General features: G+C 40.1%; 1 protein-coding gene across 1 annotated transcript; it reads right to left on the bottom strand.

Annotated features, from left to right (window-relative positions):
* cbln1 (cerebellin 1 precursor) lies at positions 1–27,307 on the bottom strand. Its single transcript, XM_042496545.1, has 3 exons — positions 27,015–27,307; positions 25,437–25,556; positions 1–215 (listed from the first exon to the last, which is right to left on the bottom strand). The coding sequence occupies exons 1-3, from the start codon at positions 27,270–27,272 to the stop codon at positions 18–20; spliced, it is 576 nt and encodes a 191-aa protein (XP_042352479.1). The 5' UTR covers positions 27,273–27,307; the 3' UTR covers positions 1–17.

The raw sequence follows: 27,307 nt of genomic DNA, 5'->3' as shown, positions 1-27,307 counted from the left end.
TTCCTCTCCCTCTTCCTCTACATGGGGAACACCAGGAAGCCAGAGAAGGTGGAGTATTTCCATCCTCCCATTAGGTTTCCTCTCTCCAGTTTGAGGTAGGCCCGGTCTCCCTTCTCCATCTGGATCAGAACACCATTACTGGCCGCCTCGCGCGTCACGTCCTGGTCGCCGGCAAACGCTGAAATCACTGGCCAGCCGTTGTGCATCAGGCTCACCTGGATGAACAGAAGAGAGCAGAGTTTAGAGAATGAATGAAAAGAGAGACATCACATGCAGAGATATGTAGAGAGTAGGGCTGCTCTTTAAAGTTGGAGATTCAAATCATCAGTCAGAGATCCTCAGTCGACTGAGACTGCTTTAAGTCGAGCAGTCGTTTTTGTTGTTGTTTTTTGCCAGTCAGTGTGCTGTGCAGTGTGCTTCTAGGGACGTTTTGGTCCCAAGATTTTGCTGTGGAGTGAGCGCTCTGACTTTCATGTTACTCTTTGATTCAAGCAGCTGCAGACATGATGCACCAACACGTTCTTACTCCTAACTCGTCACATGGTGCCGCTCTGTCACTGACCTATCGCGTCTACCTGTGACGTTTTAGGTATCCTTTTGCGTCAGCTGTTTAAGCTCCCGGATGCCATTAAGGTGATGTAAACAAATGCACATTGTGGGATGATATCATGGTGGGATGACGTAGACCGACGCCGTGATGTCACAGCCTGCAGAATACAGTGGTCCTACAGTGCGGACTGTCACAACGGGATTAGGCAACAAAATCACAGATGGTTAGGTTTAGGCAAAAGAGACACATAGTAAAGTGTAGAAAAAACACATACACACAAGTGAACTCCAGACTCCTGCACGAATGAACGTCTCCACCCCTCCCACCCTGTAAGCGCCAGCTCCTTATATTACGTTGTGACTGGCAGCATTATTACCTGGCGTTGTCCTTCAGTTTTTAATGCGCATGCGACCAGTTCCGCATGGCCCCGTTCTCACGTAATGCTGCCTGTGCGCGTTGCATGTGGATGTGCCTGGTGTCTCCCAGCCATCCGCCAGCATACAGTAACAACGCCACCGGTTCTCATCTGACGTCATCGAACTGCTTTCTGGGTGGACGCGGATGGTGGCTTTGGCTTTGGCTCATACGCCGAAAGCACTGACAGAGCGGCACTATTTGACGAGTCCAGAGTGAAAACGGGCTGGTTGCACAGAAGAGATACTAATCTCTTCTACTGACAGCAAGTGATCTGTTTTGTTAGCGCCGTTAGCTTGTTGACTATATAACGTGAATGCCACTGTCACACTGAATGTCTTGCTGAGCCCTGTTATAACTTTATATGGAAAACAAAATGAATTGTCAAATACTTGTATTGAGCAGACAAATCAAGCTCGACAAACATAATTCTAAGCTGGGTACAGCCCCAGAAGGGACATATCTTTCTTCTTTGTAGTTAAGCTGCAAGATTTCCGAAATATGTAATGTCATTACCTCATATGTGCTGCAATGCATATGGTTATAATAATAGAAGAGAATATTCTGTGTGTGTAGCAGCTGTGTGCTGTGCAGCCATTATCAATAGTTATATCATGTGTAATTAGTTTTTTTTTTTTCAATTACTACTTGGAGGAGATTTAACAATAACTTAGAGAGATGTCAGACACACAAAGACACAACAGACCCACACTGTGTCTGACTCAACAAATGTTTCAATGGGGAACAACATCTTCTTCTTACAAAGAGAAGTAGCTGTCAGCGCCGCGTCCCCTCCCTCTCCCCGGCCAGCCGACATACACACCAGACGGCGGCTTTCATCACTTCTCTTCTGAGCAACAGCAGAAATACAAGCGCTCCCTGGATTCGCTTCCTCCGTATGCTTCACTAAGAAATAGTTTTATGCTACACCTGGCAGCCATGTAGGGCTAAAACAATCTGAAATGAACTTGGGAGAAATGTCTGTTTATGCAGGATCACACTTTATAAACCCTGTGAGATTATTCGGCTTCCCGTGAGCAAACTGACTGTACCTTGATAAGGAAAGAGAGACAACACACGGGTTTATGTTCTACTGCGTTATGGTTGATGCTACAAGACTGTGACTACATGACGGCTGATTTAGCATCAGGAAAACGAAAATACCAAAACCGTTTGTTAGTCAGATATGTCATCCCGCTTTGTAAGTTGAGGCTTCTATTATAAGTCCTTTTAAAATGGGATAAATGGCATAAGCCGGTTTAAAGAATGCCAAAAAGCATAAAGTGTTTATGAGGGATCACTGATGGGACAAATATGTTAAGTCTGCAAAAGAACACAGCTAAAAAATCAAATGTGTCCCAAATCCCCTCAGATTTAACAGTATATACACATACCCACCATACAAAGGAAGATGAAAATTGTAAAACTATAAACCGATATATGGTTATTTATCCACGCCTTCTAGAACAACACATAGAAGCAGAATTTGTCTTTGCCCTCCAAAATTAATCCAAATCACATTTGAAAAATATGATATAATATGATATTTGTGTCAAATTTGAAGAAATTCCCTGAAGGCATTCTTGAGATTTCCCGTTCATGAGAAATGGACAGATGGATGGAAGAACGGATGTATGGACAACCCAAAATGATAATGCCAACGCAGAGGCATAATAACAATATTAACTTGCAGCTTGAAACAAACAGAGGTCTCCTGTGTTAAAGTATTTTGTTATGTTGACACACTGACCACCTTCCCTATGCTCCATGGCAACGTCGCATGACTTCCTCCTTTGCTCCCGTCACAATTACACGGCCTCTAGAGCCTTTGTCACTTGAATGTAAACATGTCGTCTTGGGACAAAAAACGAATGCATTTGTTCCTCCTGCGAGTTCAGTCTCTCAAAGTTATCCACAGACCTTGTTTTAAGGAACTAAATCCACCAACAATATCACTGATCTTAGAGTAATTTTGAATGCTTTTAAAGTTTTAGATTAGAGTTGCAGGATGAAATTTATATTTGTAAACCTTTATGTCTTTTAATATTTGGGCTTCTATTTATAAGCTTTGGATAGCTTATCAGGGTGTCGCATTTCACACATGATTTGACTGATTTTACTTAAAATCATGTTTGTATATACATTTTTATCGACTCTACCACTACCTAAACAATGTAAAATAAATAAATAAATAAAAGTTAGGCTATACAAAACTCATCATACATAAAATAATATGACTGGATGGCACATACAAAAATAGAAAAAAAAGAAGTCATTAAACTGTAAATTTCTGTAATTAAACCTGGTAAAATGTGCATTTTGCTGTAATCTGATTTCTTTAAAAGATATCCTAACACAATAAGTGCTTTACTTTTATCTATTGGGTGTTTATTATGAGAGATGACAGAGTTTTTAAAAAAAGTAACCACTGACGGCCTTTCTAGTAGGTATGAAATTCTGTCCCTTCAGGTGTTTACAGCGTCCTCCTTGGCTGAGCTGGAACAGCTCAGTGGTGTTAGGTGATCTGGCAGTAGGTGCATGCTTCCCTCTGCACGGTTATTAGGTTAGTGGGTGTTGTTTGATAAATAAAATAATTGAAATCACAACAAGGTGATTATTTCTGGAAAGAGACATTGCTGTTGGGTTTTTAAAATGTATTTTTTTTAGCACTTTGAGCACCACAACTTGAGTGCCGTTTAGTTCCATTATATTGGAGAGAAGGCATCTTTACAGATGATATCTCCAACACTCAGCAGCTCACACCAAAACAATCTACATTTAGAAATAGCACTAAAAGTTAGAGGAAAATATGTGTATTTTTCTTTGAAAAGAGCTGTCCCTGTTACTCAGAGATCTGCCTAAAGGATATGTTAGCAATGCATTTGTTTTGTTTACATTATTGAAGTACGAAATGCAGAGTTTTCAAGTTTCAGTCGTTCAATTTAGACAGAAACTCACATCTGATCTTCAAATACGTCAAGATATTTCTGTACACCGTGTAGGTAAGTAATTGTAAAACTGTTGCTAAGTGATGGAACACAGTCATAAACATCCCATAATTATGCACTTATCCACCACATTCTACCTGATGGTCAGGAGTGTGTGTGTGTGTGTGTGTGTGTGTGTGTGTGTGTGTGTGTGTGTGTGTGTGTGTGCGCGCGCGCGCAGTAGATGGAGAGCCTGTCAGAGTCAAGAGCTCTCTTGGCCCAGCACTCCTCTTGGTAGCAAACTGAACATAGCGATTCAGACTGTATGTGTGTGAGTGTTTGTGTGTGTCGCTCTGTGAATTTGATGAAAACACTCAGACTGTACTTAAACAATTTTTTTAAATCATCAGGGTAGAAACACAGCACAGGTCGTGGCAAAATTCACATTCCACTATGGTGAAAATGTAGTTAGTTGAGGCCGTAACAAATTTAATTAAAAAAAAGGGTTGTGCTGTATTATATACTGCCTATTCATGTACAGTTTGCAGTTTATGTACAGTAGCCATCTGAGACTAACATGAGGCCAGGGAGGCATCAGTCAGTATGAGACGAGAGAACGTTGTTTTTGCTGTCTGACTTGAACTCAGCTCCTGCTGAACACATCTTTTACTGTGGGGAAAATAACTCCCCTCCTCGTACATGTTTATTTAACTTCCACTTTTCAGCTTGACAGTTTTTTACTCCCCCTTCTGATCCACATTGGGCTCTGTCTGCAGTCTGGAGTTTGCAGCTAGTCGCAGTCTTTAAAACAGTGACATAAAACACTACTCTTGGGCGAGGACAGGCCGCCAAAGTCAGCAAGTTTAAAGCTGTACTTGCAGCAGCTTTATTGTGAATTTAAAGGGATAGTTTGGATCTTTTTAAGTGTGGTTGTATGAGGTATTAATACAAAGTCAGTGCATTACATATAGCAGATCCACAGAAACTGTGCTATGTACTGCTGTGGAGGGGTCAGCAGCAAAAACATATTTTAGCCACCTAAAAAAATCTCCCACTTAAAAGAAAAAAACAATATCAGTCTAACCCTGTGAAACCTGGATCAACATCACTTTTCTTCTGCTGCTTTCGGACTGCCTTTCATAAGTATTTAAACCTTTAAACCCTTCGCAAAAAGTCATTGAGCAACTTGAGCAAAAAAACCTAAACATTATCTAAAATTATGACAGCTTGGATTGGCTCCTGCCCCCCGCGACCCTTGCGAGGACAAGACGTTATGGAGAATGAATGAATAATCTAAAATTATGTTACAGAATTATATATATATATACACATACACACACACACACACACATATATATATATATATATATATATATATATATATATATATATATATATATATATATATGTGTGTGTGTGTATATTTAAAACTTGTTATGCATGCTTTTATTTTATTGTATTGTATTCTACTTTACCTTATTTTATTTCATTTATTTATTCTTTTTTAAAACTAATTTCAGGTTATTTTTATTTTTTTCAGGTAATTTCCTCTTTTGTTGGTCATTGCTTTCTTCCAATGTTTTTAAAAGAAATCAAGTGAATTTGCTCAGATTCCAAAGGGTTAAGTGAATGCTATATTCAGAATATTTTCTGATGGGGAACTGAAGCTGTTTTGTTTCTCTCTTCTGTGCCAGACTCCAGTCAGAAAAACAGTGTTTTAACAAGGCTGAACAAAGGAGCTGCTGGTCTGCCGCTACCTCATAGCTTTTATGTTTATGTTAGTGTGTGACTTTTGCGTTTAAAAGGGTTAGTTAAGTTTCACCAAAGTCACACGATAACACAAACCAACCGACCGACCGACTGACCAGCTCTTGTGGTCAGCGAGCCAACATGACAGTTTTTGTTAATTGTGTCTGATGTCTTTGATGAGAGCAGAGATGGAGAACTGAGGCCATTAGACTGGCTCTCTGGCAGAAAGGTAAAGACGTGAAAATACTCCCAATAAAGCGTGAACTTTTAGAGATAATTTTAAGTGGGACTGTTTTTAGGTAGCTAGAATATATTTTGTGCTGCCCCCGTCGACAGCAGTACATTACTTTGCTTCTGTATCTCCAAACTAGGGGCGTGCCCACCTACATCAATGTAATACACTGACTATGTATAAGTACTTCATTTAACTCCACTTAAATAAAGTCAGAGTCTCTCTTTAAGCAACTACACCAAAGGGCTATCTTCTCTAAACTGGCTAATGCGTGGACAATCTCACTGATGAAGCAGCTGCTGTGTTTGGAACTGGTTTAGATAAACTGGTTTATCACTTGCTATTGCAGGGAAGCACAATATTGACATCTTTTAGGATGAACAATAATTTCCCTGGACAATTCAGCTGATAATGATAGCACTTAAACCCGCAATACCACCACGTGTCAGGTCTACAGCAGCACAGAGCACCAGTTTTAACAGCAACAATTAGTCAAGGCGTCTTACAGTGGAAGCACTACTCAATTAGGGTCTATCTTGATTGAGTACAAATATTACACAGTTTATGAGAACCCTCAGTCAGTGAACGAGATGAGCACAAATCACTTCAACAAATTCAAAACACAAGATTTGGATTTGGTCGAGTTGTGCAGCAATTATTAATAACCGACATGGCTCCGGGTAACATTTAAGACTGACAGAAACATGTCAACATTTAAATCAAATCATTTGTGGAGGCTAGCAAGTGTAGAGAGATGGAGAATAGGTTTGTAATGTTGCAATCTGTCTTATTTCCTCAAAATCTGAAGTGATGCTGGATGACTGCTGAATTATAGTTACGGCAAGTAAAAGATTCATGCATAGATGTACAGACAAAGCTCTGTTTTTATTTACCATCCGCCTCTGTCTTGCAACAAATCAAGCGGAAAGACTCAAAGGAGGCCAGTCTAAAAATATCAAGTACTTCCTCCCCCACCCAAATGTCAAGCTCACAATATTCTTACAATACAGATGACAGACACTAAAAAGAACATTGTATGTGGATAGGTGCAACTACGTTAGCCTCATTAACCTCCAGATCATAATATCAAATAGACATATAAGGAAGGGAGACGAGGGTAGATAGACAGACAGATGGTTGGTTGGTGTGCACAGACTGAAATTCTGGGCCGACATCGATGTTTAAAATAGCAATTTGGCTAAAAGCATATGCCAATGTTTTTATATTGTTTATTCATTTGTCCCTTTGTATCCGTGAAATAAATCTTTATGAAAAAAAAGTTTTAAAAACCATCCATTCGTTCATTGCATTTGTAAATAATCAAAAATCACATTTATGAAACCTTTAATGTAACCTTCTTTTACATGAAAAACTTACTTATATCAAGTATCAACTTATATCATAACCCTCTCTAATATCTGTCTTACACTGATGTGAAAAAACACCAACGATAAATAACTGTATTTCTTGCCAAAACTACATTTTACAGGTTATATTTTGACAAATCATGATAACGTTATGATTAACCTTCTCCCTATATATATATATATATATATATATGTATATATATATTTCTTTTTAATAGAGCTTGAACTCATCAAAGTGTTAGTTGATACAACCTCCTTTATTTGCAAGTTGTAGCCGCCCTCTGCTAACTATGGAATCAGTGAAAATCATTGAAAGTTTAGAAGTCATGGAATTTTGTTTTTGTCTCATGAAATCAATTATAGTGGTGATGTAACATAATGGCAACTTTATTTTCTGCAAGTTAGCCATTGATACAACGTTTCTCTAATATCAGCGACTTACGTCGAGGGACGTGCGGCGTATGGCACATAATGCAACAACTTATTTGCTGCTTAATACAAAAGGAGAGATCAGACTGTTCTCATTTTCCATCACTCATACCGACTACGCCTTCTCGCTATCAGACAGGTTTCGTGTACATGACGTGGAGTGGGAAGCGAAGCAGCGACACGCATGCTTCTCCAAAATTAAAATGTTGTTATGGGTTCTTGAAAAGTTATGGAAAGGTTTTGGAATTTTGTCCATGAAAATGTGTGGGGATAGACAGACAGACAGACAGACAGATAGATCGCGTGAGGAATTATTTCAACATTAGGGAGAAAAAGGCAAACAGAAGAGGGAGGGGGAGACGTGGTTCCTGTCCAGTGTGCATGTAATGCTTCCAAACAGAGACAGAGATGGCAGACAAAGAAAAGCCAGCATCACTACATCACTCTGTTACCCTCAGATACACACACGAGCGCACAAACACAAACCCTGTCACCTACCACAGCGTTCACCCAAGTCAGTCATGTGGAACTCAGACCTACACAAACCTTCACCCCTTCCTCAACCCACATATTGTTCCCTTCATAAAAACACAATCCCGCTTTCTTTCGGTCAATTATTTAAACGCACTCCCTTGTTGTTGTGCTTACATAAGCACCAGTCAGGCCTGGGATCTCTATCATTGCTGAGCCCATTAACCAGTTAAAATAATGGCTGTTTGCCATGTTGGCTTTGTTGAAACGCGGTGGGACTGTTAACAGACAGAGCCTCAGCAGTGCTCAGGTGAATTTTGGCTTTGCTGCAAGAGGCGAGTCAGGACTTTATGTATCATATTAAAGACAAAAGGTCGTTTATTGCAACATCCCGCTAAGCCTCCCTGATATATGTGGTCGCAGAGCAGGTAGATCACTTTCTTTAATAAAGACATCACACCAAAGTGTAGTCATTTTTTACACAAAAGTAGCTCACAAGTTATTCCTTAGAGTCGACGCTGCTACATCAAATACGGCATTTATAATATGCATCTCCTCATTAGATGCCATAATCTTATGTGTGATTTTACTGGCAGTGTGACAGCTCTTATTTATATCTGATCAAGAAATTACCAGAATTAATTAAATGTCAACATGTAAAAATTAGCGGAGCATTTATAGAAAACAGTGTCAGAAAAGAAATCAAGTCTCTCTCTCTCTCTCTCTCTCTTTCTCTCTCACACACACACACACACACACACACACACACACTGGGTCAGTGTGTGGTGTCTGCCAGTGATGTATAGCTCTAATAAAGCTGTGACAGTGGGGTTTGGAAGGATGAGACTGTGGTCACCACACAAACTCTCTTTCTCACACACCTACCCGCACACACGCACACACACACACACACACACACACACACACACCTGTGTGAATAGAGAGCATGTGTTGGTTGTGCCGTGTGTGGCTTTCTGCCACCTCCTCCCTCAATCACTCGCGAACACTGTCAACTACACCCTCACAATTACCAACTATAAATATAAAAGCATGATAATAGGGCTGCGCATCGTGTCCGGCCTCGATCGATCTGCATTCATTAATGCATAAGCACCAATTAACTGGCTGAGTAACGGAGAGAGAGGCAGAATAACAGAGAAAGAGAGGATGGGCGGAAAGACGACACATAAAAAGGGGATGAAATTGTAGGAGAAGGTTGGAGGAGACAGAGAAGATAGACAGAAAATTTGGCTCTTGATATGTAAATAGAAGTTGCCTGACGTCTCACTGCAGCACTTATTGCCAACGACATGATGACATCCTGTTATTGCATCATCAATTCCTGTCCAGTCGACTGTCTTGACATGACAATGATGCTTTTTTTGTCCTATTTTTTGTCTCTCTTTCTCCACATCCTTTTTCCTTTTTGATGTCTCTCCATGTTTTTCTTTCATCTCTGGATCTTTTCATTTGCTTCTTTTTATCACCTCTTTTTTCCTTTTTCTCCCTCTCTCTTTGCATTTTTCTCTTCCATCTTTCTTTGTATCAGCTGATGCAGATAGACATAGTGACGGATAAATACATAATGGCACATCTGTCTGGAAAACTGTGACAACCTCTGTCTTTAAAATGTCCGAACTTCCTGTGACGGAACTTTTTTAAAAGTTGGTAGCAAAGTCACTCAGGGTCATTTAGGAGACGGGTACGCAGTACAAAAGCAAAACTCTAACAGGAATGTGTTCAAAGACTGGTATCAATGGATGTAAGATACATACTGTAGATAGGATCTATATTGTCTTACTTGGTGCAGAAGCAAAGTCAAAAGTGACAAACTCACTACGTATATACAGATGCTAAACTTCTAGAAACAAACCTTACTGGCATTGTCATCACTCCATATTTTAAAAAGATCTTTCCTCTTCTGCTACTGCAGCAAATGAACAGAGCAACAACTAAAGTAAACTTCCTGTTTGAGTGACAGGACTGCTGGCAAATATTGATCAATAAAGCACTATTATGCACATGGGATAGATACATGGGATAGATACAGTGTGTATTCATGGCAACATGGGATTTTAAGACGTCCCTGGGATTTTAAGACATTTCTAGGATTTTAGGACGTTCTAGGATTCTAGGACATTCCTAGGATAGTTGAACATTTCTAGGATTTTAAGGACATTTCTAGGATTTCAGGGCATTTCTGGGACTTTGGACGTTTCTCAGATTTCAGGACATTGGGGGCTTAGTTAGGACCTCTGTCAGTGGTGCGGGGGATCATCCACTGGCACTTTTTAAAAAAAAAAATATACAAGCTCTATCTTGATGTTGTTTTATGCGCTGTATACTGAAGGTACAAACATTTTCCCAGTGTGAATCACTTTATTTTTATTGTGAATTAGAAAATGGCCACCTAGTTTCCTATTTCCTATCCACAACTAGTCACCAGCAGCATTTACAGGCTGAAGCAAAGGACAGTTCTCCCCTTGGTTGACCACGCCCCCTAAATATGACTAGACACTGACTGTATTGTAGTGGTGTTAGTTTTAATGAATGTGGCAATGCTTGCTAAAACCATCTTACCCACAAATACTTGCTGCTGTCAACATGTCAAGGTGGAAACTCATAATTTCTAGTAATATGCTTTGCATTTTGGGGGAAAAAAAGCTTTTCCTGCACATGCTCACTCATATTTAGAATCTGGAACATCTGAGCCGGCCAGGAGACTTTATTTAGGTCAACTCTGTGTGTCTATTCAGTGGTTTCTACAAGCTTTTTGATTTTTTGATGCCTGTTCTTCGTGGAGGCACCTTTTGAGCAGATATTGTGGAATCCACAGTAGGTGCTTTTTAGAAGTACATTCCAAAAAATGCAATTACCACCCTGCAACTCTCAGTCGGCCATTGCTGTGTTTTGTAGCCGTTTTTAATGAGCGTTTTCTGTTTAGGATGGAATTTGTACATAAAAAGTCAAGTTAACATGTTATATTGCCTGAATAACCTAAATATATTAATAGAAGGTTTGTGTGCAGTCTGCCTGTCTGTTAAAAAGAAACCCTCAGGGGTACTTTCACACCTAGTATAACTATTACATAACAGCACTGCTAAGTACATACTGTAAGTGATAATAAGTTATTGTTATTGTTCTCTAGATCCACTACTTATTTATGTTCTATACAGTGAAAGTCATTGTTCCCCCAGCTAGCATCATTCCAGATAAGTGTTGTATATGGCATTGGCATTACAACAGATGCCCTGCAAGCACTATATCTTACAATCCCACTGTAGGGAGTGCTACTGCAAACAAAGACAGTCGGTGTTTCTTCAGTCTTAAAGTATCTTCATCCTCCATCAGTGCCGCAGTGATCGCTGCAGCCTCTTTACCTCTGCCAGCAGAGTGTGGCAAGCATTAATTTCTATTTTTACCTCAATTTATGTAGTCTAATTGATTAGTTAAAGCATACCAGCACCTGCTACTCCTACTACAGTGAAAAAACAGAATTGTCAACCAGTTTTCTCGAACTGATTTCCAAGCAGTTGTATTAATTGGACTTGACAACTTGATTTAAAAAAAAAAAAACTTAATTCATTTATGTGTTACTGACTGAAGTAATAATTTAAGTTGGTTAACAATTCTCTTTTTTTAGTGTATGTTAAGTCAAAATTTCTACTGTTGGACGGTTTTTTGTAAATCTAATTTAAAAGTTCTGTATATGACATTCAGCACAATAATATAGCAACAAACCACTATTTGCTCTGTGAAGACACAGCAGTGTTGAGGGGGGATAATTAATCTGTCAATCCATTCACAGCTAATTGGATAAATTGATGGATGAGAGAAGCTGCGAGTGAATGCAAACTTTCAGATTCAGCAGAATCAATGGTTAAATTTCACTTTTATTACGCCTGACGTTTTGCTGCTTCGTCTGTGCCCAGAGTTTCCTCTGTGCTCCGAACAATGAATAACAGGACAGTATATATATTTCAACCGAGTTCCTAATAATTAATTTTTTAATCATGCCGGGCCACCATCAATAAATGAATGTGTGGGAACCCATAGATGTATTAAGATACATTTATGAGAGCTGTCCATTGGCACATAAAGCAAAAAAAAAGCAAAAAAAGATACCTGGATCTACGGGCCCATGAGGCATGCGCACCAGGGACTAATGGCAGCTGAGTGTGCTGCAGCGGGTAACTTGCACCAATGGAGTGACTGACTATCGGGTAAGCATTTGGCAAGCTTGAATGGTGGTCAAAAGAAAATTTAATCTTGCGGCTCCTTTAGACTTTCCAAAGGTATGGCTTAAAACTAGATAGTGAAATGAGTCTTTTCATGGGGGTTTTGACTCTCACTTAAAAATTATCCACTGATTTACAGACATCTCTCTCCCAGCGTAAGTCAATGGGGAAAAGTCTTTCTGGGCCTGTGGGCTTCACGTGACCAACCCAGATGGTGTAATTTCACTTTTGGCCACTATATAAAATTTGCATCGTAGCCTGGCGCACTCCCTGGGGGCTTGTGGGAAAACCTGTATAAGAGAGTAATGGCATCCTGAGCAGTGAATGAAGTCATGCTCCCTCTGTGTGTTTTGTAATTCGAGCTTCTCTGTGGTTTGTTGTGGGCCACCTGTGCGTGCATGTAAGTGCATGTGTGTATCCCAGTGGCAAGCTAATCATTGATGCTTTGCACTGTGCACTCATATGGTAGTTACCTTTGATATTGGGATGGTATCATCGCAGACGAATACTGTTTCCCACCACTGTTACGTCTGTAAGCATTGTTGCTGTTGTGCAGCGCTGTTTATGGAGTTAGCACCATTTGCTGTTCAGTGCCAGCTCAGCCAACTTCATGTTACGAATTGTGTTCAGACAACTCATACACTCTGAATTTCACACGGAGCCTCTTAAATGAGGAACTGCATTTAGACCAATTAAATTGTTCTCTGTTTTAATGTCTATAAAAAGAGTGCATCTGGAGCACAAAGTGAAAAAGAACGTTTGCTTCGTTCCAGTGTAAACCCAGCATTAAATGTTACTCTGCAGGATATGTATTGGTATAAACTGTGGTCATTTTGGAGAGTTTCAAGGGGAGAGGTCTGTGAGTTAAAAAAAAGAGCAAAAATGATGCAAAGGGATGGAAGCAACCACAGCAGAGGTATAACTATTTGCATTATAGACCAGAGTAAAAAACAGATCTTACAAATGTCAACAAATCTTCAGCAGTCTTTATCAATATCGCCTCAGGGAACAACATCATTAATCTGAGGAAACCACTGGGCAAGGTTTTCGGCCATCATATTTTTCCTCTAGTGAAAAGCAAAACATGCAACTCTGAAGCAGCTGCCAAATGTCAAAACACACCAAAAGAGGAAAATTAATTAAGATAAGCCAGTTGAGAACTTCAACGAGAGCAGATGGCCCTTAACAGCATTTACATCGAACGCACCAAAAACCTAGAGGAATTAATAATTCGATGCTGAAAGCAGGCCCTGACCTCTTATCGTGAGGTAGACTACACAGACTAATAAAAAAATACTGTGCTTTATATTACACTCTGTCAACTGAGAATAACAGGAATCACATAATGAAATAAATTTGTAATATAATGCTGAATATAATATTGTAATATTGCCTTTGTTTTATCATTGCTTTATAAGAAATGCAGGTGACCCTCTTTGCCCTGTTGCATCCATTTTCTTATGTCACAACAAACCAAACGGTGACAAGAGAGGAAGTGGATATTGAACAGGGAGCATATATATCACAAACTGCTCTCTGCCCCTCTGCAGCATTGACACAGCCTGCCATGCAAGTTTAACTGGGGTCAAATTTTTCTGTCAGAACCCAACCCCTGTCCAACACAGTAACTGTGAGGGAAACATTTGCCCTGTTGCTGCTGCTTAGAAATGCAGGTGACCCTCTTTGCCCTGTTGCATCCATTTTCTTATGTCACAACAAACCAAACGGTGACAAGAGAGGAAGTGGATATTGAACAGGGAGCAAAGCATGCAGCACCATTTCAAGTAGGCTGAACCCATCCCGTAATATTTGTAGAAACTGGCCAGGCCTGTCAGGTCCCAGCAGGTCATTTCGGGCTCAGGTCGGTTTGCGTATATACACTCCACTGTAGATACATACACACAGTTTGCACTCACACATACTGCAGTCATGTGTTCTAGGTGACAGATTGTGGCCTTGAATTGCATTGGTGATCTTAACCAATCCCTCATGTTTGTAAGTTTTTGCATACATTAAGTATTTGTTTGCCTTTTACTAAATTTAGCCTTTGATGCAGGTTTTGCTTTTAGCTGCTAGCCGGAGACGCTGAGATTTTTCCAGCAGAGCCACAGACATAGCGACACCTAATGGTGGAGGGATTAGTTACAGGACTGTAAACGGTCAGCAACAGCAGATAGAGACCATTGGAATAACAGCATGTTTTTTTTTCCATCTAACTTCATGAATTAAGGATTTACTTCAGCAAAACTGGTGCTGGCAATTGTTGGTACATGGGACCCACTAATAACATTACTAGTAAGAGTAACCAGTTAGAGTAACCAGTAACAGTTTGGGCTTCTTTAGTTTTATTTTGTTTCCGTTGGGTTTTAATGAAGTGTGTTTTATGAGTTAGTGAGGCAAGTTAGCCTTGCCATTCTTCCATTACTGAGAGAAAGGTTAATTCAAAAGGTGTGCAGTTGTATTTCTCTGTTTAATAAGGAAAATAGGTGTAAGAATATTACTTTTCTTAACATTTTGCGGCCCTTTGTTGTGTATGTATTAGTCTGAGAAGCTGAAGTAAGTATCTCCCTCTCAGATGAGGTGGGGGATTAATGCAGCAGACTAATACTATCATATACCATTGCTGATGGTACTGTCTGCACATAAGTCTTGAGTAAAGTAAACAAAACATACAGTATGTCTTCTATGAAAGGCTCCATCCAACAGCTTTATCTAAACCAACCACCCTGACCATAAAGACAGATGATGAATGCACTGCTGTTACATTATATCACTGCCATTCTCTTTGAATTAGGAGAACCTAATGATGAATGATGAACAATGCATGCATATACACTGTGCATACACTGCTGTGGCAATTCTGGGCAAACTGAATGAGGTCAAACTGTCTCTACGAACTCCTGCCATTGTTGAAAAGGCTGCTTCTTTGACTGCCATTGCTTTACTTCAGCAGGCTGAACTACTGAAATCTTCCCTAGTTCCCAAAATACACACTTTTTTTCTTAGGTGCAATACACCAGATGCAGCAAGCCTAATACCCTATCCAACTCTACTGGTGGAAATATAAATATCAATACTTTTACCATCAGCTATTAGCAAGGTTTTGTCAACTTTCACCAACTTTGCATGATAGAAGATCTCAATTGTTCCTTTAACACAGTCTTTGCCCTCTGAAAAATCAAACACATTCTCTTCACTAGTCGTCACATATTGCCGATTTGCTGTGGACTCCCACGTCAACATATTAAACTTCAGGCATTCTCCTGCATCTGCTATTTGCGTTCTAGGATGCCGCAACCGTGATGTCAACACAAGCCCATGGTGGGATTACGGTGTACATGGTTATGTTTAGGCAACAAAAGCACATGGCAACCAACGCCAGGACGTCAAGAAATGCAGATGCTGGCATGGATGGCTAGGATTAGGCAAAAGAGGCACATGGTGAGGTGTAGAAAATAAACATCACATTCACACAGGAAGCAAACACTGGATTCCTACATGAAAGTCTGGGGTTTGCTGGATCCATCCACCACCCTGCCTGCCAGCCCTATGTGGACCTTTTTGCCACTTATTTTACGTCGTTACCGGCAGCATTTCAACCTGATGATGTTCAGCAGCATATCATGTTGCCGCAACAGGTGCTGTCTGGCTGCGTAAGATAGCACCATTATTAACAGTTCTTTCTGGCCATGTTCTCAGATGACAAGATACAATAGCATATTATGCGGACTTAAGGGGTGGCTTTTGGCATTAGGATTTTACACCGAAAGCAGTGCAAAAGTGGTGGTATTTAAATACCTAAATACCATATCGAGGAATCACAACATGTAGATCCGTGAACTGGGCCTAACTGCGTCTTACTTGTTGAATACAGCTGAGATCAGAGTTAGACTCATGACAGATTACTGAAAAATTGAATTTTTTAAAAAATTGTCTCCTGTCTCTGGATTTTGGCTGTCTCATTAACACAGCTGTAGACTGAAAGTGATGTTCATACAGTCTTTCGGGTTAAAAACAGATATGGAGAGATGATTTTTCTCACAAAGTAAAGGACTTCTCAATGCTTTATACACTTAATACACATCCTTTAGGGCACATGCCTGTTAAAACATCGTTAGGCTCTCTGACAACTTGATGTCAGAACCATGCTTTTACTTTTATTACAAAAGATGACTCAAATGAGGCTTCCTTGAACTTTTACAAGCAATTAAATATTCACCCTAGAGACTTATGAGAGAATTATTGCATTGTCTTCCTGGAGTGTCTGGGATGTAACTTTTAACAATTATTTTTGTAATTATTGGTCTAAGAATGCAGAAAAACTAAGTGATTAAGTAAAACATTGCTTTAGGCCAAAAGAGCAGTTTGCAAGAAATGCAAATGTACTTTCTCTGGACTACAGACTGTCTGCAGTTGTAATGGCTCACTTTCATTTGGTCTTTGTAATAATATTGTTCAATTAAAACACACTCAGTTTTCAAAGAATACTTCTCTCACACCTCCTCTCTTTCACAAACGAGCACAAACCATTGCATTTTTTTATAATGTTCTGCCAAACTGAAGGAGACTGAACACAGATTGATTGGATGAAAATGAAACCAAGCATCTGGCTTGTGGACGTTGTGTCACCATGCACATGCGTGTGCAGACAATGACATAAACTGTAAAAACAGAAGATGAGAGTAATCAGTGAGTAATTGGGTTAGTAGCCCCATAATTTTATTAAAAATCACTTTTTATTCCTGGATTCTTAATGATGTTGAATGACCATCAGTGAATATCACATAATTAAAAAATGTACTTTATATATATGATTACCATAAAGTGCTCTCCTTGGGTTGAATTGGTGAATTTACAGTAATGTGTGATGTCACACTGATTTTGAGCTCTTAAAGTATTACTTTGATCAGGTTTCAATGAGGAAATGGGTCTTAATGTTTGAAGTATCTTCTTACATGCATCCTCATGGCAAACATAACTACCCGAAATATCCTTTGTCAACAAGGCCAAAAAAAGACGATGCAGTGCTTCTATGGATCTCAAAATCTTTTTTTTATTTTTCTTAAAGATTATTGTGCATTTTCATCTGGGTACTAGGAGAGAGGGAGCAGACTATACCACAGGTTCCCAGCCAAGTAAACAGAAAACTTTGACCTGCTGGTGGTACTAGAGAAAGAGTCAGGTGATCACCAGAGTCAGTCGGCTCCTCCTCTGGGGACCATAAATGTCTCTACTAAATCAACACATCCAGTAGCTGCTGAGACATTTTAGTGGCGGACCGACCAACCAGCAAACATTATCATCCCTAAAGTCATGTTTCTACAATGCCGCTAAAAATGAGTCCACCTCTCTACAGCAGAATTGTCTTCACCCGCCCTTGAAAGAGGCTCACAAACAAGCAGCCAAAACACAAAGTCTGTGTGTGAGGCCTGCCAACTCCCAGAATATACCGACTCTCTGGCCAGTTGCAGACAAACCAACTTAATTACCCTGTCGCTTTCTCCTGCTTTCTCTTCTCACCATTTCAAAGGCAGGAGAACACAGGAACAGATAAGGTGTTTATTTATGATGCTTTGAGTTGTGTCTCATTCCCCAGCCTCCCCACTGTATACGATGAACACTGTCTGAGCCAGTAACAGAAGACTGGTGTATTTCTTTTTTTTTCTCATAGAACAAATCATGCTTCTCATTCTGTTCACACGTCTTCCTGTGCAACACATCAATGCACTGCTGGACACTCACTTTCTCACAGCTGTAGTGCGATGGAGTGTAGTGGCACATCCCAGTATTTCTCACATCCTCTATTTGTGCTATTTCAAGATGCTGCTGGTCCTAAAAACCATACGAGTTTTACTGAGGTGGCCACAGATAATGCTTAAAGACTCATAGACACCAACTTTTTCTACACGAATGACGGGGATCCTGTGTTTCTATCACTGTTGTGGAGCTCAATAGAAAAGATAGAAAATAAGATAAATTTGAAGTCAATAGTTTACAGACCACAACCTTTGGCTGATTTCCTGGTTCCTCGTTCATAAAGAATAACGTAACTCTAAAAGCCAAACCACACTGCTGCCAAACAGCATGTGTCAGAACAGCGGCACGTTATTTCCTATGTGCAGCCTGGCGTGTGCCAGTACTTATTGCTGCACCGCACCACAACACGTTCTAATCCCAAATTGTCGCATATTGCCACTTTGCGGTGGACTTCTGCGTCTACATATGTCGCTCTAGGTATCCTTCTACATCCAAGAGCACATGTTGGCGCAAATGGTTAGGTTAAAGCAAAAGGCGACATGGTAAGGTATAGAAAAAACATCACATTCAGATGGGTATCAAACGTCGTACTCCTGCATGAAAGTCTGCGGTTTGTTGGATCCATCCACTGCCCCTTCTGCCTGCCCAAAGGCACCTTTGTGCTTCTTATATTGCGCCATTACCGGCAGCATTTTAACCTGACGCCATCTGGCGGCGTATCATGTTGACACAACAGGTTCCATCCGACCACGTTGTCAATGGAGGCTGACTGTCCACAGATCATGCTGCCATGGCAGGTGCCCTTTGGTGGCATATAATAACACCGCGAACACTTCTGTCCAGTTGCCTTCTTGGCTGACGATATCTAGCAGCGTATCATGCAAGTGCTAAAGGTGGCTTATGGCGTTGGGATCTTACGCCAAAAGTACTGCAAAAACAGCAGTATTTTAGGACTTCAGAATGTGAATGGGCTGCACTGTCCTATTTCCAGCCTCACACATTTTTCCCCACCCACTTCCTGCGTTTACGTCCTTGCTCCTGTAGCAGCTCTTCTTCTCTGCTCCCGTGGCAGCTCAGCCTCCTCTCTCCTCACCTCTTGCTGGCTCTTTAGGTGAGAAATCAAGTTTAATTAGCGGGCCCACACATGGCTACATACTATTGAAGAGGTGGAAGAAGTACTGGTCTTTTAGTAGAAGTAGTAAGAAGTGTGTTTGGTGGTCTGTTGAGGCACTGAAGTGTGATGCTTGTTTTTGGCTCTAGGGGCGGCACTTGACACGTGTTATATGACACAAAATGTTTTCAGTTTAAATCAGTGTTCTAGTAAATATATGCACAATCACTTAGTCACATTTATTACACTTACACCATTTAATCCTAGTCCCCACATGTCCTGGGGCTGGGTGCTATTACGATAACCAAAGACGATATCTAGTCTCGTTTTAAGATATTGATATAATGTCAATGTATTGCCCATTATTTATCATTGTAATTACAAGTTGTTTAATATGGCCTGTTTAATCACATCCTATGTTACTTTTAACACAGTTAATAACACTTTAACACATTAACTTGATACAGATTGTCTTAAAAAATAAGATAAAGAGTATACATTTGACAGTGATATTAATGTTAATATATGAATTCCCTGAGTTCCTACATAAAGGCTGCCCATTTGTGCGTTCATGGTGTTTATCAGTCTGCTGGCTGTAGTTGTGAGCTGCGCAGGGAATTAGACTATATTAAATAAACTGTTTGATGATATTTAGGGATGTCTAGAAGGGATGTGGCTTTTGCTAAGTTTTGTCTCAGTGGTTCTACGCACGTATCAATCTTTAACAAGCGTGTGTGTTTTTAAAACAGAATCCAGCAACACTTTAATGAAGTGGTGCTTAAACTGCATAAGCGATTTGTGACACCATGTAACCATTTCAATCAGAGAGCGGCCTCATATAACACTGCCACACAACATTCATTATAGATTTTATAAAATACATAATTACCTAGCTTGTCAGTGGCATTAATTACCAGAAAAATATATAACTAAAACAATAATCTAAGCTCCACTTAGCACCTATAGTTCTGCCCTCAGAATGATTACTGTTAACAAAACTGTGGTAAACACTAATCACTCTGCTGCTGATAAAAGAAAGCAGTTGATGTCTTTACTTTGCACCTTAACACCTTTGACTATAATGTCTTGCTGTCCCTGTTAAATATATCCTACCAACCGCATGCTGGAATGGAAAGTTTTACTTCTTTCTTCTTTCCTTCTTTTCACTTTACAAAAAATGTAACATTAGGGAAAAATGATTCAAAGATCTCATGCTAACAGTCGGCCTTTAGTAAGATTAACACCTCTAGTCCTGACATCATAACAGTCACGACATACTGGAGCAGGATTGGTTATGATGGGGTCGGGTGTGTGTGGAGAGGGTCAGAGTGAGAGAAAAGAGAAAAAAAAAAAGGCAAAATCTGTCCAGGTGCAATACCAAAAAAAAAAAAAAAAAAAAATCAGAATAAAATAAATAAATAAATTGGTAAATAAATAAATAAATACATTTTTAAAAAGTTGATGAAATTTGCATATTTACTATATTCTTTTGCCATTTATTATTTAATAATATTATTTGTTAGCTGTGTTATTTATTTGTCTTGATTTCTAATTCGCTTTCTAAGCTACAATTTTAAATTTTGATAAATGCAATTTGTGTGGGGGGAGGGCACCAAACGTGCTAGTTCCGGCACTGTTTACTTTGTTTGTTTGTTAAAATGCTGTGATGATTTATTTCTGCTTTTCAAACACTGCAGGCCTAGAGTATAAAATGACCTGCATGATAATGACTTAAACTAGTAAGTAATAACACAGTCCACAGCCATGCAAACTACACATTTAGATTTCAGCTTAGTGTAATTGTAATAAATTTATATAATTTTAGACAGTTTTGGTGTTAACAATCCTCTTGCTTAATGCACCACAATTAACAGGGGGAGCATTTACTGTTCTAAAAGCATTGTAAAGCATTTGAAAATGGAGCATGTTTGCTTTTTCTCAGGAGCAAAATATCTCATTACAACATGGGTTGACCCCGGTGACCCAAGTTAGCGAATAAAAATGTGTGTATTGGAAACCAAAGCACAAACCTGAGCTGGCACTGGAAGAGTTGAGAGGATTGTGCTTTGTTGCAGACAGGTGCAGCTGCCCCGGGTCAAAATGTAAAATAAGTTCTCATAACCCAAAGAGCAGAGCGTGAAAGGTAAAATCTCTTATTGTCAGAGCAGCGGGCTATCAACAGCTTGAAGCAGCGCCTCCGGGGTTTCATCTCTCAATGGGAAAATTATAGTAAAAGAACAGCTTAATACACGCACAGCATGGGGCGTTTCAGATGTGCTCCTAGTGTCGCTTTCACCCCTACGCAGCTACTGTGACCCCCGAGGCATTATGAACGCCATTTCTGATGCTAAAGTGCTCAAAAAACCGTTGTAAGATACCACTTATTCACACTGCAAAACCACAGTAACCTATAATATGCAATTCCACTCTTTACATATCATGGCCATTTTTTTTCCAATTATCTTTTCTGAAATTTAGTGCCCTATGGAAGGCAATTTTATAAACAAGCAGCAACAAGCAGTTTTGATTCTGTTCAAATAGCCACACAGTATTCTAACAAAAGGCACATTAACATATGTCCAATACTTCAATTTCAGGGTTTCCCACACATTCATTTATTTGTAGCAGCCTCCCACAATTAAAACATCTACCACCACAAATACATTTTCAATTTTCAGAGCTGGACCCTTCATTTGGAGCGCTGTTGATATCTATATCTATATCTATCCATCTATATATATCTATAGCTATATCTATGTATGTATGTATGTATGTATGTATGTATCTATCTATATATGTACATACTGTTCAGTTATGCATTTCAACACACTCTCGGAGCGCAAAGTGCAATCTGGGCACAGATGGAGCAGCAGAACGTTAGCCACATCTAAAGTGACACGTACCCCTTTGAAAACTGAGCAAATTGGCTTGATTTCTTTCAGAAATATAGGAGGAAGGCAATGAGCAATGAAAGAAATGAAATGACCCAAAAATTAACAAGAAATTAATTTTTAAAAAGTACAAGAAAGTGTTGAAAAAGTTATTAAAACACACACACACACAGACACACAAAAACAACAGAAAAGAAAATAATGTTAAAAAACAGCAACAAAGCAAATCTTTAAAAGAATGTGCTATATTTACAAATTTGTTTTGAAAAAATAACTGGGTAGGTAATTTTCTTGTCACCTTTTACTTTTTTAAAAATTTTGTTGTCAGATATTTCTTTCCAAGTTGGGCATTGCCTTCCTCCCATGTTTTAGAGAGAAATTAAACTAATGTGTTCATGTTTCAAATGGTTAAAAAATAAAAATTAAAAGTCATTGTCTCCCGCCCCGCCCTTATGCTATCACCACACATACACTAATGAAACACTGAAACACTGAATGTAAGTCTAATACACAGCATTATGGTCTTCACAAAAAAAAAAAAAAAAAGATTTAAAAGTGTATCCTTCCATAAAGAGAGCACCTCGCATTGTTGAGTATTGATATCCTACCAGAGCCTCATCTGTTTGTCTTTCTGATCTGCGAGCTCTCTGTTCCAGGCCGTATGTGTGACACGTTCACTAAGGGATATAGAATTCATTTGTTTCAATTTAATTTCAAATAGAGAGCAGTGGCACATGAAGGAAATGCAAATAGCTGCACCTAAAATGAGACCCCGCAACAAAAGGAAGTGTTTGGTATGTATATTGTAAGTGATTTTCCCAAACAATGCGAGTCAGCTATCCATTAGTGGAGGTAAAGGCATAGCTGATGGGTGGCATTATGGGGAGTGTGACGGAGCTCCCTTTAGATCAGAGAATATACTGTATTTAATTTGCAATATTTGTATTTAATTGCCAGGCAAAAAGCAAAGTGAGATAGATTTGTAGCTGCTTTTTGACAAGCACATCACTACGCTCACCCCTCACAGTTAGATAGACATAGGAATGCACTGATGAGAGATGGAACAAACTGTTTCTCCTTCCCTTTGTACATCTACCCAGCATCCACTGATCAATAGTAACTCATGATGGCTGGCTTTCTTGCTATCTCTCTCTCTTTGCCCCATCTGAACCTTTGCTTTCTCTTTCCTTCCCATCCATCCTTTGTTCTTCTCTGATGTGCCCCCTCTTTCCTCCCCTATTTCTCCTGCCCCTCCCTTAAATCCTCCCACCTTTTCAGCTCTCCATTTGCCTTTTTTACCCATTCCCAGCTTTCTATTCACTTTGTTTTTTTCTTTCATCAATCCCTTATTCCATTTTTCTTCTCCCCTGCCACTGTTTTACATTTACTCTCATCCTTTCCTCTCCCTCCCATCCCCTTCAATCCCTACCGCTCTCCTTTCCCTGCTGTCTCTCATCTCTCGCATGCACCGCAGTAGCTGCCTCTAAGGCAATCAAACAGTGGGAGTTTTCAACACAGCAGATGCGCTGGATGGATGGGAGGATGAGTGGAAGAGGTTGAGGGTGAGCAGCGCACAGGCTGGATGCTCGTAGGAGATAGGACAACCTACACCTGTTACATGTCAGGAACGTGACGGAGCATGGTGTTTTCTGACTGAAATCTGAAGTTTAAGAATCGGTTTTGGAATGATATGATTGAAAAATGTTAGAGCAGTGTTTCCCAACTGGTGGGTCTCGGTCCAAAAGTGGGTTGCTGGTCTATTCTGAATGGATTGCAAGTGACTCCTGAACATATTTTGAAGCACAGTTTCCTCTTGTTTAGCTACTATTTTTATGCACTGTTCTTGTTCTTATCTGGCTTACAAACATGCTGTTTCTTTTTTTTTTTGATCTTGTCGCGATAATATGAACTTTCTGGTTGCAGTGCAATTTAGTTACTAAGTTTTAAGTAATTGCACTTCATTCTTGCATTTTTTTAAAATGATTTCATTGTCTTTTGAGCTGAGGTGTTGTATACATTTTGTGAAATAAAATGGAATATTTGGTCATTTATCTTATGTGCAGACCATGAACTAATGACTAGGGACAAAATCTGGTTCCCGTGGCTAGACCAGTTGGGAACCAAGGATTTAAACTAAAAGTGAGCACTCTACTTCAATGATTGTGGTTGTAAAATCACTGTTTTTGTCATGAGAATGCAGCAAATTGCCACAAATAATAGCACTTATGGTAATGTGACAGGAATTATCCCCATTGTGTTCTGCATGGTATGACAGACTTAATTACCTCAGTGCCATGAGTCAAGTGTTAGCCATCCACGATCTGTTTGCGTTCAGTCACACAAAGATGACTGGGAGTACGCGCCAGGCAAGACACAGCTTCCCCCCTCCCTCACATATTGCCCGCCCTCCTTGTTGTTGTTATTGTTGCTGCCATGCTAATTAATTCAAGACGCCAATAATAAAGTATAAGTAGCAAAACATAATGCCAAAGCCCCGGAGAGCCAAAGGCATAATTACACAACAGTTTAATTTGCGAGAGATACATTGTAATTAACGCTGTGTGCCTTGTAAAGCGTCATCACGCGCATGTTAAATGCTGGGAATGGGCTTAAGACTGCTCAAGTGCTTCATCACTTGACACATCAAAAGAATATGGAGACTGCATCTAAGGCGGAGTGAGAGCGAGTTGTTAGTAGGATGAAAGGAGAGTTGTGATGGGGCATACTGCAGGCGGTGTGTGCGAGAGAAACAAATAAGCGGAAAACATTATTATTTCTGCATAAAACCCATGTGAGTGTTGTTGTGCGTGAAGGCGAGAAAATTAAAATGCCTGTCTCTGTTTGCTCTGTTCAAAATGTACTTAATGTTTTAATCTTCTAAATAATCAAAAATCTTAGTCAGCCTGCTGCCGCTGCCTCTTTTTCTGGAGGAGAGACTGAGAGAAGGAGACATCGCTGTCCATGGTGCTGAAAGTGAGGCCGCCTTGCCTCCTCGAGCTCACCACAGCACCCCGTCCTCCTGCCGGCTGCACGCGCTTCGCTTGGCTCTGTCCTCTCTGCATGTATTGATTAATTATGATTGGGCCGGCGGGTGGCGGACGACTGGCTTTCATCTGTTAACGCCCGCCTCCGTTGTTGTCTCCCGGGAAAGACATCTCAAACATCTACAAAATGACTTCCAGTGCAGCTGAACTTTAATGATAGGAAAAACCAGCACGGGGGCGCGTGGTGTGGGTCACACACACAGACACACAAGCAAACACACATCCAAATAAAAGACAAGACACAAAAAGGCACTACCTGTATAGTTTGGCGGTTGTAGACTTTCACTACGTGGAAGTTAAAACTGTAAATCCCTTTGCGTGGCGCGATGAAATTACTTCTTTCCTCGTCAAAATTCCTCCCAACGTTTACTAGAACCTGAAAAGAAAGAAAGAAAGATAGAAAGAAAGAAAGAAAGCATTTTATTGATAAAACTGCTTTATCTGGCTTATGTATTTCACAGTATTTGCACTCAGAAATCACTGTGGGATCACAAGGGTGCATTAAGAATTTATTACAAAGATGCCAAACAAACATTATTAACCAAAGGCATAGCCCGCATCTTAAAAAGCAGATAATCCCAAATGTTTTCTTGTAACAAACAAAAATTAGACACACATTAAGCCATGTAGCCCTTTTGACTAAATTCTCATGATTTCTTTATTTTGTATTAACTTGCCTAATTTGAAATAGAACCCATTTAGTCCAAACGTCATTATTGTGCATTTCCTTTTAGGAATAAAGCCAATAATTGCCTTTTGAAATCAATATCACTTGTTTTTGGATTAAGAACTCTAAAGGGCCACTCTGGTCCGCACATTCAGATTCACTCATGTAGTGGGATAACTCAGCTTTTATCTGGTCTTTTCCCCCTCCTGTCAGAACTTTCAAACTTTATGGGGAATGAAAGGGAACTTAATCAATCATTCAAATAGAATTTTCAATTATGCATTTCCACAGCCAAATGTCTGGTTTTATGGATGGAGGCGAACTATGGCGTGTAATTGAACGGCAGTTTGAGAGAGAATTAACCTTTAACGGCAGGCGGGTAGGACCTCGCCCTCGCGACCTGCCGTTACTAAATTATTTGGCGAGATGTCAGTTCCCATATCCCGTATTGTCAGCTCAGAAAAGTTGAAATATTCAAAAGGCTTGCCTACCTGGCTATACTTTCCCCAACCACTTTGGAAATGTATTACCTATAAAAAGAATCGTTACCTAGACAGATTCGTTTCTTGCTGCACTTTTAGTTATCTGGTATGAAGATGCTCGCTGCTATCCACGAGACTATTACAGGAGGCGCACGCATGCAGCTGCGCGTATATCCAGCCACTGAAGCCTATATCCAGCACCAAATTTAACCTGGATTCCTGTTTTGTTTTTACTTTTTAACATTTATACACAACATGCTTCTAGCCCGAGATCAACATTTATGGCACACTGCTTTTATTTATTTTATTTTTTTGAGGTGCGTAAAAGTCCAGATGGAACAGTCTCAGGGAGGTCATTTAATGGTCAATAGCGCGGAAAAAAATGGGGTTTTTTGCTTAGGGTGTTTCTCCAAAAAAAAGTGACATTTCATCTTTTTTGATCTTCCCTCCATAGCCTATTTTACAACCGCCACACCAGGCAATACGCACGCCACATGAAACACACGCCCACACACACCATCTGAAACTTCATATGTGCGCAACATCATTCCTTCATCAGGTAGTATTCATCTGAAATGACTTAAAACTGACATGGTTGACAGAAAACAGTAATAAACTTACTTTGCTTAATTGATTTTTACTTGCTATTATTATTTTATAAAAATGGATGGGTTTTTTCTCCTACCCGGTCGAAGTAGATGACCATGGTCCGGTTGCTCATCTCGGAGGGCTCATGGTTGGTGTTCCGGACTGCGGAGAACGCCACCTTGGCGCTGCCGGAGCGCACCGAGATCCCGAGCGCCGTGCCTGTGGGGTCCGCGGTCGGGTTAGAGTCGCACACCACGAGGCACTTTCCCTCCAGGACGATTGGTTCCGTCTCGTTCTGAGCGCGGGCCGGGCTCGCCGCGAGCCACACGGCACTGAGCAGGCAAAACGCCAACATACCGGACCGGAGCGATGAAGTTCTTCGGTCGTCTT

Source organism: Plectropomus leopardus, chromosome 11 (assembly GCF_008729295.1).
Source record: "Plectropomus leopardus isolate mb chromosome 11, YSFRI_Pleo_2.0, whole genome shotgun sequence".
NCBI classification, from domain to species: Eukaryota; Metazoa; Chordata; class Actinopteri; order Perciformes; family Serranidae; genus Plectropomus; species Plectropomus leopardus.
Note: the sequence above shows the minus strand (reverse complement) of the source record. Positions and strands in the feature narration are given on the sequence as shown.